The 13,980-nt window shown below is 52.7% G+C and overlaps 1 protein-coding gene and 1 pseudogene across 1 annotated transcript in view; both read right to left on the bottom strand.

The window, feature by feature from the left end:
• The window catches only part of FBXO17 (F-box protein 17), a 33,319-nt gene continuing 19,339 nt past the window's right edge, over nucleotides 1-13,980 (bottom strand). The window contains exons 2-6 of the mRNA XM_055249847.2: nucleotides 8,502-8,867; nucleotides 6,754-6,865; nucleotides 4,625-4,720; nucleotides 3,493-3,628; nucleotides 1-1,323 (exon numbers count right to left, since the gene is read on the bottom strand). Coding sequence (XP_055105822.1) covers nucleotides 1,180-1,323; nucleotides 3,493-3,628; nucleotides 4,625-4,720; nucleotides 6,754-6,865; nucleotides 8,502-8,850 — 837 coding nt within the window. The 5' untranslated portion in view covers nucleotides 8,851-8,867 and the 3' untranslated portion in view covers nucleotides 1-1,179. The remainder of the gene's footprint in view (nucleotides 1,324-3,492; nucleotides 3,629-4,624; nucleotides 4,721-6,753; nucleotides 6,866-8,501; nucleotides 8,868-13,980) is intronic.
• LOC129466678 (proline-rich protein 2-like) lies at nucleotides 3,636-4,618 on the bottom strand (annotated as a pseudogene).

The following is a 13,980-nucleotide window of genomic DNA, read 5'->3' as shown; positions in this document are numbered from 1 at the left end:
TAGGGTGTGGAGTGGGAAATCAGGGGTCTCACAGCCTTCACAGCTGAGAGCCGCGAACAGAGATTTACCCACATATTTATTGACAGCAAGCCAGTGGTAAGCATTGTTTCTATAGATTATAGATTAACTAAAAGCATTTATTACAGGAAATAAAGGGATGGGCTGAAATAAAGGGATGGGTCTGGCTAGTTATCTGCAGCAGGAACATGTCCTTAAGGCACAGATTGCTCATGCTATTGTTTGTGGTTCAGGAACGCCTTTAAGCGGTTTTCTGCCCTGGGTGGGCCAGGTGTTCCTTGCCCTCATTCCAGTAAACCCGCAATCTTCAGCATGGCGGTTGTGACCATCACGAACATGTCACAGTGCTGCAGAGATTTTGTTTATGGCCAGTTTTGGGACCAGTTTATGGCCAGATTTGGGGGCCTGTTCCCAACACCAGAGATTCCCCAAATGGCAGATGACTTTGTTGGTCTCAAGGACTGCCTCAGCGGACCTCTGCTCCCTGCCCACGATCGTTACCCCCAAAACATGCTGGCAGGTCTCTGCTCCCTGCATCAGCGGCCTTCCCCCTCTCTTACAAATCCTGGTTTAGCCTTTGTTTTGTGACTGAGTCTACCGAGATCCTTGCAGGAGAAGACAATTTGCAGGCAAATGAACTAAATGTCTCTTTCCTGACACCCTTCTTCTGGGGGGGCTGAGGAAGCCTGTGAACAGCCTGATTTGTCACACAGCATGATGGCCACCAGCAGCAAGCGGGTTCATGGAAGGTGTGCTGAGAACCAGCCATGTGGGACCCCTACTGTCCCTGGGTATCCTCTGGCTTCTGGCTGCAAGGCTGGTCTTTTTTTTTTCTTGATACAGGGTCTTGCTTTCTCACCCAGGCTGGAGTGCAGTGGTGAAATCACGGCTCACTGCAGCGTCGACCTCCTGGTCTCAGGCAATCCTCCCACCCAAGCCTCCTGAGTAGCTGGCACTACAGGCGGCACCACCATGCCTGGCTAATTTTTTAAAAATTATTTGTGGAGACAGGGTCTCACTATGTTGCCCAGGCTGGTCTTGAACTCCCGAGCTCCAGTGATCCTCCTACCTCGGCCTCCTGAAGTGCTGGGATTCCACAGGTGTGAGCCACCGCACCCACTGCAAGGCTGGTCTTGACAACGTCAGGCGGTAGTCCAGTCGCTAGGACAGACGGATCCTGACCCTCACACTGGAGTGGGTCACAAGGGCGCCATAGTGCCCCACCCAGGAACTCACGTCTCTCCCGTACTGCTCAAAAGATACGTAGCGGATGCCCTTGCCAAAGTTGGTGAAGACGTGGGAGACCTGCAGGGGGAAGGGGAGTGAGAGGGTGAGGGCCTGTGGGCCCCTTCTCTTCCTCCACCTCAACAGATAGGCCCAAAGGACTGACGAGGTGCCAGTCCTGCACTAGGTGCTGGGGATGGAGCAGTGAATAAAGCCGGAAAAGGACCCAGCCCTTTTCCTAGAATGGAACTGCCATTCTAGCAGGGGGCCCGGACGCTGGAGATAGGTGGGGATGAGGGGCCAGGGGCATTCTGCCAGGAAGGTGGCAGGAATGTGAGTAGAGTGAGTTAGCAAAGGCCCCACAGAGGTGACACCTGAACGAGGGGAGGGAGCCAGGAGGGGCTCTGGAGGGAGGGTGTCCCAGGCAGCGGGAACGGCCCTGAGGTAGGAGAATGCCTGGAGCTGAGTGAGGGGAGAAGTAAGAGAGGGGTCAGGGAGGTCATGGGCAGATCATGGCCTTGTGGGCCACAGGAGGACTTTGGCTTTTTTTTTTTCAATTTAAAAAAGTCGAGATAAAGTTTTCCTAAAACAAAATTTTATTTATTTATTTATTTTTGAGATGGAGTCTCACTCTGTCACCCAGGCTGGAGTACAGTGGCATGATCTCGGCTCAATGCAACCTCCACCTCGCAGGTTCAAGCGATTCTCCTGTCTCAGCCTCCCGCGTAGCTGGGATTACAGGCACGCACAACCACGCCCGGCTAATTTTTGTATTTTTAGTAGAGATGGGGTTTCTCCATGTTGGTCAGGCTGGTCTTGAACTCCTGACCTCAGGTGATCCACCCGCCTTGGCCTTCCAAAGTGCTGGGATTACAGGTGTGAGCCACTGCGCCCAGCCAAAATTTACCATTTTATTTATTTATTTTGAGGCCAAGACTCGCTCCATTGCCCAGGCTGGAGTGCAGTGGCATGATCTCAGCTCACTGCAACCTCCACCTTCCCCGGTTCAATAAATTCTCCTGCCTCAGTCTCCCCAGAAGCTGGGATTACAGGCGCCCACCACCGTGCCTGGCTCATTTGTGTATTTTTAGTAGAGACGGGGTTTCACCATGTTGGCAGGCTGGTCTTGAACTCCTGGCCTCAAGTGATCCGTCCGCCTTGACCTCCCAAAGTGCTGGGATTATAGGCATGAGCCACCACACCCGGCCCAAAATTCACTTTTTAAAGTGTACAATTCAGTGGTTTTTAGTTGATTCATGATGTTATGTGGCCATCACCACTACCTAATTCCCATCACCCCAGGAAAAAACTCTGCATCCATGAGCTGTCACTTCCAAGTCCTCCCTCCCCCAGCCCCTGGCAGTCACCAATCTTCTTAGTGTACATTTCATATATGTGGAATCATACAGTATTTGTCATTTCATGTCTGGCCTCTTTCAGCATCATGTTTTCAAAGTTTATCCACGTTGCAGTGTGAATTGGTGCTTCATTTCTTTTCCGTGGCTGCATAACTTTGGCTTTTACTGTGAGATGTAGCCACAGGAGCATTACAAGCAGGGAGACTTGTGATCTGACTCATTATTATTATTATTTTTAGTTATGGTCTCAGTCTGTTGCCCTGGCTGGAGTGCAGTGGGACCAACTGGGCTCCAACCATCCTCCCACCTCAGCCTCCTGAGTAGCTGAGACTGCAGGTGCAAGTCACCATGCCCATCTAATATTTAATTTCTTTGTAGAGATGGAGGTCTCGCTATATTGCCCAGGCTGGCCTCAAACTCCTGCCCTCAAGCTGTCCTCCCATCTTGGCCTCCCAAAGTGGTGGGATTACAGGTATGAGCCACCGTGCCCAGCCGAAACATTTACTGTGGTAACTGAGGTATGAGGATCAAGACAGCATAGTCTTAGGGCCAGACTGGGCTTGAGTCCAGCTCTGCACTGGGCCATATAACCTCCCTGTGCCTCTGTTTCCTCAACTCTAGAATGGAGATAGGATTTTGCTTCACCGCTGCATTTCCAGCACATAGAGCAGTGCCCAGCACACAGTAGGTGCTCAATCAGTGTTTGTTGAACATTAAGGGGTTGTGCTCATGAAATGAATGTAAGCCTCTTGACACAGAGCTAGGGATGTAAGAAGGGCTCAATACTTCTTAGCTGTTATGATTATAGATATCCAGCGGAGACAGAAGGGAAACCGAGCAGACGAGTGCCTTTAGCAGGTCAGAGGGGAGCTGGAAGGTAGTCTGGACCCACCTGTCGGCAGCCCCTCTCAGTCCACTGAAGGACCGGGTCAGGTGAGGCTGAGAACTTGACCACTTCCTTTTCATACACGTCCAGAAGGCGGACCCGGAGCTGGTAGACGCAGCCGCAGTTCTCCCGAGCGCCCCACCTGCCAGGCAGCAGTCAGCCTCTATGCCCCTGTCACCCAGCCAGCTTTCTAGGTTTCGGGGCAGGAGGCTGAGGGCTGGCTGCATCTTGATGAGGGTCCTGCACATCTGGACCACATTTGGAGACGTCCTGGCCTGGGAACCTCTAGGGGAGGAGCCTTGGTGGTTCTGGGGTGGAGCCAGAACCTGGGGGAAGAGCCTGGGTGGTCCTGGGGTGGAGCCAGAGCCTGGGGGAGGGGCCTGGGTGGTCCTGGGGGAGGAGTCTGGGTGATCCTGGGGTGTAGCCAGAACCTGGGGGAGGAGCCTGCGTGGTCCTGGGGTGGGGCCTGGGTGGTCCTTGGGGAGGAGCCTAGATGGTCCTGGGGGAGAAGCCTGGGTGGTCCTGGGGTTGATTCTGGAAGCTTTTGGGTGGGTAGTTGGGGGACGGGAAAGGATGCTCTGGGGAAGAACCACAATGCAGGGCAGGTGCCTGATGACTTCAGGGAGGAGCCAGAGCCCCAGGGAAGAGACCAGATTTTCTGTGGAAGAGCCACAGCCTGAAGGAGGAGCTGGAATGCTTTGGGGCAGAACCTGGGTGTTTTGGGAAGAAGGCATTCATCCTAAGCCTGCAGGCTCTGAAGCCAGTCCTGTCCCAACTATGCTCCCTGAGCCTCAGCTCACAGGGCACCATGCTCCCACCCCTTCAGAGACCCTGGGCATCCACAAGGGGGTCAGGGGAGGTGTCTCGTTTCAGAGGGGTATCAAGCCGGTCAGTGGCCCCCTGTGGACCACCCCAGCCTGCTGGGATGAGGGTGGGCAGGAGTGCAGAGTGGGGGCTCTGGCTTCTCCAAAGCTCTACCCTCCCTGGCTCTGCATCACTTCCCCTCTCAGCCTCATCACAAAGGGTGCACAGTGACAGCCGCTACCTGTGGGGTTGATGGGGCAGGAAACGAGCCCCTGCCGCAGAGCCGCTGCCAAGCCTGCTGCCGCTCTGGGGCAGGGTGCCTCTCCTCACTCACCAGTCAGCCACACAGATCTCAATCTGGGCGCTGTCCAGCAGCTCCTGCCACACCCCTTCCATCACCAGGTCCACAAGCTGCCTCTTGGAGCACCATCTAGGAAGGAGAGATGGCAGGGGGCAGGGCAAACAGTCCTGGCATTCAAGTCACAGTCAGAAACCACCTTCTCCAAGAAGCCTCCCTTGATAACCCTCTCTAAAGCAGCCCTCAGGGTTTGCTCTAGCAGACCTGAAGATGTATGATGGGCTATACGTCTCTCCTTAGCCTCTTGGATTCCCTTTGCCATTCTCCACCCTGCTGTGGGCTCCAGGCAGCTGACCTCTCTGAAAGCCTGACCCTCATCTTTGTGGGGCAGGACATGACTACAATGAAGGCCACATACTAGACATGTGAGTGGGGAGCTCTGTGGCCTCCTAAAGTGCGAGGGCCCCGGGTCTAAAGCTGGATGGCCTGGTCTCTGTCACCCGTTGCTTCCTGTTGGATCAGCCAATGGGATGCTCCAGCAGGGGATGGAAGTGAAAGAGGTGACTAAAATCCGGGTATTTATCCTCTTAGGTCCTTCTCAAGGGACTGCCTTGTCCCCCAAGGAAAAAGCAAAGCTCCATAGCACTCTCTCCGCATTTTTCAGTAACTGTTTCCTCCCCTCACCTCTAGTAGTCTAGGGATGGTAATGTTCCTTTCCTGTTACTAGCTCAGGGGCTCCTGCCTACAACTTGGTAAACAGTCCTTCTCCTCAAACTAGAATGTGCCATAATAACATAAATTGTGCAGCATTGGTGGAAGGACAGGTAAGTAATGCAACGGAATAGAACAAAGTGCCAGAAACTGGCCGAGCGCGGTGGCTTAGACCTGTAATCCCAGCACTTTGAGAGCCCGAGGCAGGCGGATCACCAGAGGTCAGGAGTTAGAGACCAGCCTGGTCAATATGGTGAAACCTCTTCTCTACAAAAAAATACAAAAATTAGCCAGGCATGGTGGCGCACCTGTGTAGTCCCAGCTATTAGGGAGGCTGAGGCAGGAGAATCACTGGAACCCAGGAGGCAGAGGCTGCAGCGAGCCAAGATTGCGCCACTGCACTCTAGCCTGGGCAACAAAACGAGACTCTATCTCAAAAAACAAAAACAAAAACAAAACAGAGTGCCAGGGACAGATGTAGGTATGCATAGAAACTTCATAAACCATAGAGGTGGCACCATCATTCTATGGGGAACAGATTCCTTCTCATTTGTTTTCTTTTGAGTCAAGGTCTTATTCTGTTGCCAGGCTGGAGTGCAGTGGCATGATCCTAGGCTCACTGCAACCTCGAACTCCTGGGTTCAAGAGATCCTCCCACATCGGCCTCCCCATGTGCTGGGATTACAGGCATGAGCCACCATGCCCAGCCTTCAGTTTCCTATTATAAAGTGGGGGCAATAATAGTATCTATGTCACAGGGTTGTTGCCAGAATTATATTTAAAGTGTCTAGTACAGAGTAACTCCTTGTGGAGGCAAAAGTGACTCCATCTTGGATGCTAATCTGCCATGTTCACTTTTTTTTTTTTTTTTTTTTTTGAGACAGAATCTCACTCTATCGCCCAGGCTGGAGTGCAGTAGCACAATCTCGGCTCACTGCAACATTTGCCTCCTGGGTTCAAGCGATTCTCCTGCCTCAGCCTCCCGAGTAGCTGGGACTATAGGTGCATGCCATCACGTCCAGCTAATTTTTGTCTTTTTAGTAGTGACGGGGTTTCCCCCTGTTGGCCAGGCTGGTCTCGCACTCCTGACCTAAATTGATCTGCCCGCCTCGGCCTCCCAAAGTGCTGGGATTACAGGTGAGAGCCACCGTGCCCGGCCCAAAACCCTGTCTTTAGATCAAAGCGGTCCAGCTGGCGTCTCACAAACTGCAGGCGATGTTGCACAGAGCATTGTTGCCTGTGGTTGCTAACCTTCCTGATTTTTCCTTGTATCTCTGGCACATAAAACAGTACCCTCAACAAGTATTTGTTGATTGATGGAATGAATCAATGAATAAATAAATGGGGGAAGGAGAGGGCGAAGGTGACGATGAGGACAGTGTGGGGGGTAGGGTCCCTTTCTCTCTTTGGGGCCCTTGCCTCAGGGATCGGGGCCTCTCACTTGGGCCACTCACTCAAAAGATGTCACAAAGCAGGTCTGCGAAGCAGCCCCAGGCACCGGTGTTAGGTTCTTTTCTATGGCCCAGCCGTTCCCGCCATGCTCCACCTCCCAGCCTCTGAAGCCCTCTGTGGGAAAACAAGAGTTGAACATATGGTTCACCTGCCAGCCTGCCCAGCAGAGACCCCACAACCACCCAGCTTGTGTTGTCCACCAGCCTCTCCCTCTTGTGATCCAATCCCCCCGGCTTCTCCTACTGACTCTTCCTCCCATTATCCTGTATTCCTGGTCCTACCCCACAACTGCGACTCTCAGCCTTGCCCATGCACTCAGCTTCTCTTCAGCCACCCTTACTTGCTCTTTTGCCTTCAGTCCTGCTCTTCATTGTGTGTGTGTGTGTGTGAGAGAGAGAGAGAGAGACAGGGTCTCACTCTGTCGCCCAGGCTGGAGTGCAGTGGCTCCATCATAGCTCACTGCAGCCTCAAACTCCTGGGCTCAGGCGATCCTCCCATATCAGCCTCCAGAGTAGTTAGGACCACAGATGTATGCCACCACGCCTGGCTAATTTAATTTTTTAATTTTTTTTTTTTTGAGACGGAGTTTCGATCTTGCTGCCCAGGCTGGAGTGCAATGGCATGATCTCAGCTCACTGTAACCTCTGCCTCCCAGTTTCAAGCACTTTTCTTGCCTCAGCCTCCCAAGTAGCTGGGATTACAGGCATACACCATCACACCCAGCTAATTTTGTATTTTAGTAGAGATGGGGTTTCACCATGTTGGTCAGGCTGGTCTCGAACTCCTGACCTCAAGTGATCTGCCCGCCTGGGCCTCCCAAAGTGCTGGGATTACAAGCGTGAGCCACCGTGCCTGGACTAATTTTTAAATTTTTTTTTAACTTTCTTTTTTTTTGAGATGTCTCCCTCTTGTCCCCCAGGCTGTAGTGCAATGGCATGATCTCAGCTCACTGCAACCTCTGCCTCCCGGGTTCAAGCGATTCTCCTGACTCAGCCTCCTGAGTAGCTGGGATTGCAGATGCCTGTCACCGCACCCAGTTAATTTTTGTATTTTTAGTACAGGCGAGGTTTCACCATGTTGGCCATGCTGGTCTCAAATTCCTGACCTCAGGTGATCTGCCCGCCTCGGCCTCCCAAAGTGCTGGGATTACAGGCGTGAGCCACTGCGCCCGGCCTAATTTTTAAATTTTTTAGAGACAGTCTCACTTTGTTGTTCAGGCTGGTCTCGAACTCCTGGCCTCAAGCGATCCTCCCACCATAGCCTCCCAAAATGCTGGGATTACAGGCGTGAGCTACTGTGCCCCACCCTTTTTTTTTTTTTTTTTTTTTTGAGGCAAGGTCTCTGTTACCCAGGCTGTAGCGCAATGGCACGATCATAGCTCACTGCAGCCTCCAACTCCTGGGCTTAAGCGATCCTACTGCTTTGGCCTCCCAAAGCGTTGCCATTCCCACCGCGCCTGGCCCCTGTCCTGTTATGCATCCCCTCTGCATATCAAACTACTTGCTTTCTCCCCTGGCCCAGCCAGGGTCTTCCTGCCTTGCCCCGCCCACTCGTTCGGATTCCCGGCTCCACCGTCTCCAGCCCCGCCCATCGGGCCTACCGCCCAGGCACTGCGTCCCTCAGCCCCGCCCCCTGGCTCATCCAGCGGCCTTGCCCATTGGCTGTCTCTCAGATTCTGCCCCGGCCCCGCCCCTGCCTCGCTCACCCCGCCCCCCCACTCAGCCTCCTGGGCCCTGCGCCCGTCACCCACGCTCTCCGCAGGAGTTGAAGATGAGATTGCGGCCTAAGGGCGCGCGCAGACAGTAGCGCGCCAGGGCGCACAGCGGAAACTCCTCCTTGTCTTCGTTGCTGGGCAGGCAGCGTTGGGCCACTGCATAGAGTGCGCGGCCCTCGGCGCTGCGGTCGCGGGCCAGCTGCAGCAGCCACACGGTGGGCCCGTCCACTATGTCGCGCCAGGCGCGGCACACTGGACGGCATCGCGTGACCAAGGCGCGTGGCGGCACGTGGCTCAGCACCTGCACCAGCAGCTCCGGGGGCAGAGCGTCCAGGGCCAGGGACGGGTCCGCCGGCAGCCGTCGCCGCGAGAGCCGGGCGCCCATCTCCAGCAGCCGGAGTCCTGCAGGTCGAGAGGGGTCGGTAGGCGGGTCAGCGAAGCCAGGCCACCCCCTCCCTACCTTGCCTCCAAGGGCGCAAGGCCTCTACTGCTGGAGAGACCCAATTAGGCCCATGGGCAACCAGGGACCCATTTCCCTCTCTGATCCTGGGCCTCTCCCCATCTTCCCCACTTGGGTAAAAGACCCCTGGTCTGACTCTGACCCCCATCAGGACCGCTGATCACGGCTTCCGTCTGGCGTTCACTTGTGTCAGGCTAAGCGCTTCACGTATATGCCAGTGAAATGGCAAAAGAACTAACATAACTAACCCCATTTTTGTTTAAGGGGACTTTACCCATTCCTGCCCATAGGCTAGGTTAATTTTAGACTGCTGAGATAATATGCAAAAACAGCAATCATGTAGTTTTTAAAACTAACTCTGGGATTAAAGAAGTATGTAAACAACTATGTTTTGTCAAAGATTTTTTTTTTTTTGAGACAGAGTCTTGCTCTGTTGCCCAGGCTAGAGTGTGCAGTGGCACGATCTTGGCTCATTGCAACCTCCGCCTCCTGGGTTCAAGCGATTCTCCTGCCTCAGCCTCCCGAGTAGCTGGGACTACAGGCGCCCCCCCACCACGCCCAGCTAATTTTTGTATTTTTAGTAGAGACGGGGTGTCACCATCTTGGCCAGGCTGGTCTTGAACTCCTGACTTTGTGATCCACCCGCTTCAGCCTCTCAAAGTGCTGGGATTACAGGCATGAGCCACCGCGCCCAGCCTGTTTTTTCAAAGATTTATAGGAGCATTGTGACCCAACCAAGGACAAAGAAGTCACCAACTTCCTTGGACCCTAGCTGGCACTCAGATGTCTGCAGTGGTCACCTCCTTATTTTTATTATTATTACTTTTTTGTGGAGCTAGAAACCAGGACTATAGCCTCTACCTCCTGGGCTCGAGTGATCCTCCTGCCTCAGCCTCCCAAGTAGCTGGGACTATAGATGCATGCCACTATGCCCAGCTAGTTTATTTATTTATTGTTTTGTAGAGACGGGGTCTCACTACATTGCTCTGGCTGGTCTTGAATTCCTGGGTTCAAGTGATCCTCCTGCCTCAGCCTCCCAAAGTGCTGGAATTGGTATGAGCCACTGCGCCTGGCCTGTTGGTCACCTCTTGATCACAGTGCCCTTCTCTTCCCTCTGCCCTTAAAAAATAAAATTGTACTGATTTAAGATGGTACTTTAGGATGATAGTCCACTGTGTTCTCGGTTTGCTGGCTCTCCAAATAAACTTGCTTTGCCTCCCACCAACTGTCATCTCTCTTGAGTTTGGCTTTCTATTTTTTTTTTTTTTTTTTTTTTGAGGCAGCCTCACTCTGTCACCCAGGCTGGAGTGCAGTGGCTCGTCTCGGCTCACTGCAACCTCTCTCTCCCAGGTTCAAGTGATTCTCCTGCCTCAGCCTCCCGAGTAGCTGGGACTACAGGAATGCACCACCACACCTGGCTAATTTTTGTATCTTTAGGAGAGACAGAGTTTCACCATGTTGGCCAGGCTGGTGTCAAACTCCGGACCTCAGGTGATCCACCCACCTCGGCCTCCCAAAGTGCTGGGATTATAGGCTTGAGCCACCGCGCCCGGCCCAAGTTTGGCTTTCTTTTCTAAAACTGAGTCTTACTCTTGCCCAGGCTGGAGTGCAGTGGCACAATCTCAGCTCACTGCGACCTCCGCCTCCCGGGTTCAAGCGATTCTCCTGCCTCAGCCTCCCAAGTAGCTGGAATTATAGGTGTGTGCCACCACACTGAGCCAGTAATTTCTGTAGTAGAGATGGGGTTTCACCATGTTGGCCGGCTGGTCTCGAACTCCTGACCTCAAGTGATCCACCTGTCTCAGCTTCCCAAAATGCTGGGATTTCAGGCATGAGCCACCACGCCTGACCTGAGTTTGACTTTCGAATGTCGAGTGGCCAAACCTGGGTTGGGTTACAGACCCACAAGGAAAGCCACTGTGGAAGAAACCATTTATACCCCATACCCCAATGTGTTCCAACTACTGTGACCTTTGGAACCCATGACCTATCTTCAGCAAAATCTCTTCTTGCCTCAGTTACTTCTCTGAACATTCCTACCACCTTCTTGCTCTAACTGGAACCCAGCTCTCCTGTGGGCCTTCCAAGTGGGGAGGTCTCCGTGCTCTTGGGAGCTGCTTCCTGACCATTCTCTCTCCACCCTCCCCAAAACCCCCAGCGACGAATCTCATCACTACCCTGCCTCGTGCGTCATCTGCTGACCCAGATCATGACTCCTCTCCTCTCCCTATTTTAGCTCTGGGCTCTCGGCCGCTCCTGCTGCTCTTAGCATCATTCTCAGTGATTTCTATAACCAGATAGATAGTTCTTCCGCAGCCCCAACCTCTCTGTTCCCTGACCTCCCTCTAGTGACTTTATCCTTCCCCAACCTCTCCCTCTCATAGTCAAACCCAGACCTTGTTTCAATAACAGCAGCCTCTTCGGAACCTCAATTTCACACACTCACTCTCCACCCATCACTTTCTCTTTCCACCTCATTCCCTCCAGTGCCCGACTCGCACGATCCTTCCAACCCACTGTGATCTCCCATCCATTGTCCCTTTCATTTTTTACTCCCCCTCACCTCCCATCCCCTCATTTCTTCCTTAGCCAGCTTAAATTCCATGGTTAATCATTAAAAACATTCTTGACCTGGCACGCTGGCTCATGCCTGTAATCCCAGCACTTTGGGAGGGCAAGGTGGGAAGACTACTTGAGGCCAGGAGTTTGAGATCAGCCTGGGCAACACAGCGAGACTCCATCTGTACAAAAAATAAAATAAAAAAATTAGCCAGATGTGGTGGTGCCCACCTGTAGTCCCAGCTACTCCAGAGGTTAAGGTGGGACGATCGCTTGAGCCCGGGAGTTGGAGGCTGCAGTGAGCTATGATTGTGCCACTGTACTCCAGCCTGGGCAACAAAGCGAGACCCTGTCTCTAAAATAAAATAAAAAGAATAGCAAAAAAAGTGGGGCTGTAGCTATAAGGGGAGGTGAGGTCAAGAGAGGGTTTGGGCTGGGCATGGTGGCTCACACCTGTAATCCCAGCACTTTGAGAGGCCGAGGTGGGCAGATCATTTGAGGTCAGTAGTTTGAGACCAGCCTGGCTAACATGGTGAAACCCCATCTCCACAAAAAATACAAAAATTAGCTGGGTGTGGTGGTGTGCGCTTGTAATCCCAGCTACTTGGGAGGCCGAGACAAGATAATTGCTTGAACCCAGAAGGCAGAGGTTGCAATGAGCTGAGATCGCGCCACTGCACTCCAGCCTGGGCGGCAGAGTGAGACCCTGTCTCAAAACAAAACAAAAACAAAAAAAAAAGAGGTTTGTTTTGAGATGGGAGACAGGATGCTGTGTGGGCTAACAGGAGATCCAGTGCATGGGGGAAACTGAACGAGCAGCAGAGAGAGGTGAGAACCAGGGACGGTGGCTGGAAGTGGGCGGGAAGGTGGGAGCAGGTGATGGAACAGTCACAGCAGGAAAACGGGTGTGAGCAAGGGTGCAGGTAGGTGGTAGAGGTGGGGGCGGCTGTGGAAGTTCACTTCTCATCTCTTGCATTTTCTCTGCAAAATAAGCCAAGGGAAAATGAAAGGCGGGGAGGAGGTGTTGGAAAGGATTAGAGGAGAAGGGAAAAGGTGTGAATTAGTTGTCTAGAACACAGGAGGAAGGAGGGGATCAGAGAAATGTCATAGGGCTGCCAGGCAGCATTGGGGTCCGCCTGAGGGTCAAGTTCACAGACTTGAAATTAGTCTAGCCAGGGGGCTGTGTTGTTTTTTAGCTCATTCGAGCTGTGTGGGTGCAGGCACGGCAGAGAGGAAGGCTGGATTTAACCGGGGTCTCATGCAGGAGGAAGCCAAAGGGGGCAAGGGTGTGTGCAAGAGAATGTGTTATTTTTTATTTATTTACTTTTTTGAGATGGAGTCTCACTCTGTCGCCCAAGCTGGAGTGCAGTGGCTGATTTCAGCTCACTGCAACCTCTGCCTCCTGGGTTCAAACGATTCTGCCTCAGCCTCCCTAGTAGCTGGGATTACAGGCCCCTGCCACCACGCCTGGCTAATTTTTATATTTTTAGTAGAGACAGGGTTTCACCATGTTGGCCAGGCTGATCTCGAACTCCCGACCTAAAGTAATCCACCTGCCTCAGCCTCCCAAAGTGCTAGGATTACAGGTGTGAGCCACTGTGCCGGGCCAAAAATGTTTTTTTTTTTTTTTTTTTTTTTTTTTTTTGAGACAGTTTCACTCTTGTTGCCCAGGCTTGAGTGCAATGGCACGATCTCAGCTCACTGCAACCTCCACCTCCCACGTTTAAGCAATTCTCCTGCCTCAGCCTCCCGAGTAGCTGGGATTACAGGCGCCTGCCACCACACCTGGCTAATTTTTATATTTGTAGTAGAGATGGGGTTTCACCATGTTGGCCAGGCTGTTCTCAAACTCCTGACCTCAGGTGATCCGCCCACCTCAGCCTCCCAAGGTGTTGGGATTACAGGCATGAGCCACTGCGCCTGGCCTGAGAATGTTATTTTTTATTTTTATTTTTGAGACAGGGTCTTGCTTCTTCACTCAGGCGGGAGTGCAGTGGTGTGATCACGGCTCACTGCAGCCTCAACCTCCCAGGCTCAAGTGATCCTCCCACCTTAGCCTCCCAAACTGCTGGGGTTAGAGGCATGAGTCACCACATCCAGCGTCTTTGTTTCTTTTTGTGGTAAAACTTCTTAAAAAAGCTGTCTACCCAGTATTTTCTGCTTCCATTCTTTCTAAAACATTTTCCTTCCTTCCTTCCTTCCTTCCTTCTTTCTTTTCTTTCTTTCTTTCTTTTTTGAGACAGAGTCTCCCTCTGACACCCAGACTGGAGTGAAGTGGCACAATCTCAGCTCACTGCAACCTCTGGCTCCAGGTTCAAGTGATTCTCGTGCCTCAGCCTCCCAATTAGCTGGGACTACAGGTGCGTGCCACCACGCCCTGCTAATTTTTGTATTGTTAGTAGAGACAGGGTTTCACCATGTTGCCCGGGCTGGTCTTAAACTCTTGGGCTCAAAGGATCCTGCTGCCTTGGCCTCCGAAAGTGCTGGGATTATAGG

This window comes from Symphalangus syndactylus, chromosome 17, assembly GCF_028878055.3.
Source record: "Symphalangus syndactylus isolate Jambi chromosome 17, NHGRI_mSymSyn1-v2.1_pri, whole genome shotgun sequence".
Lineage (NCBI taxonomy): Eukaryota > Metazoa > Chordata > Mammalia > Primates > Hylobatidae > Symphalangus > Symphalangus syndactylus.
This window is presented reverse-complemented; position numbering and strand designations above follow the sequence as displayed.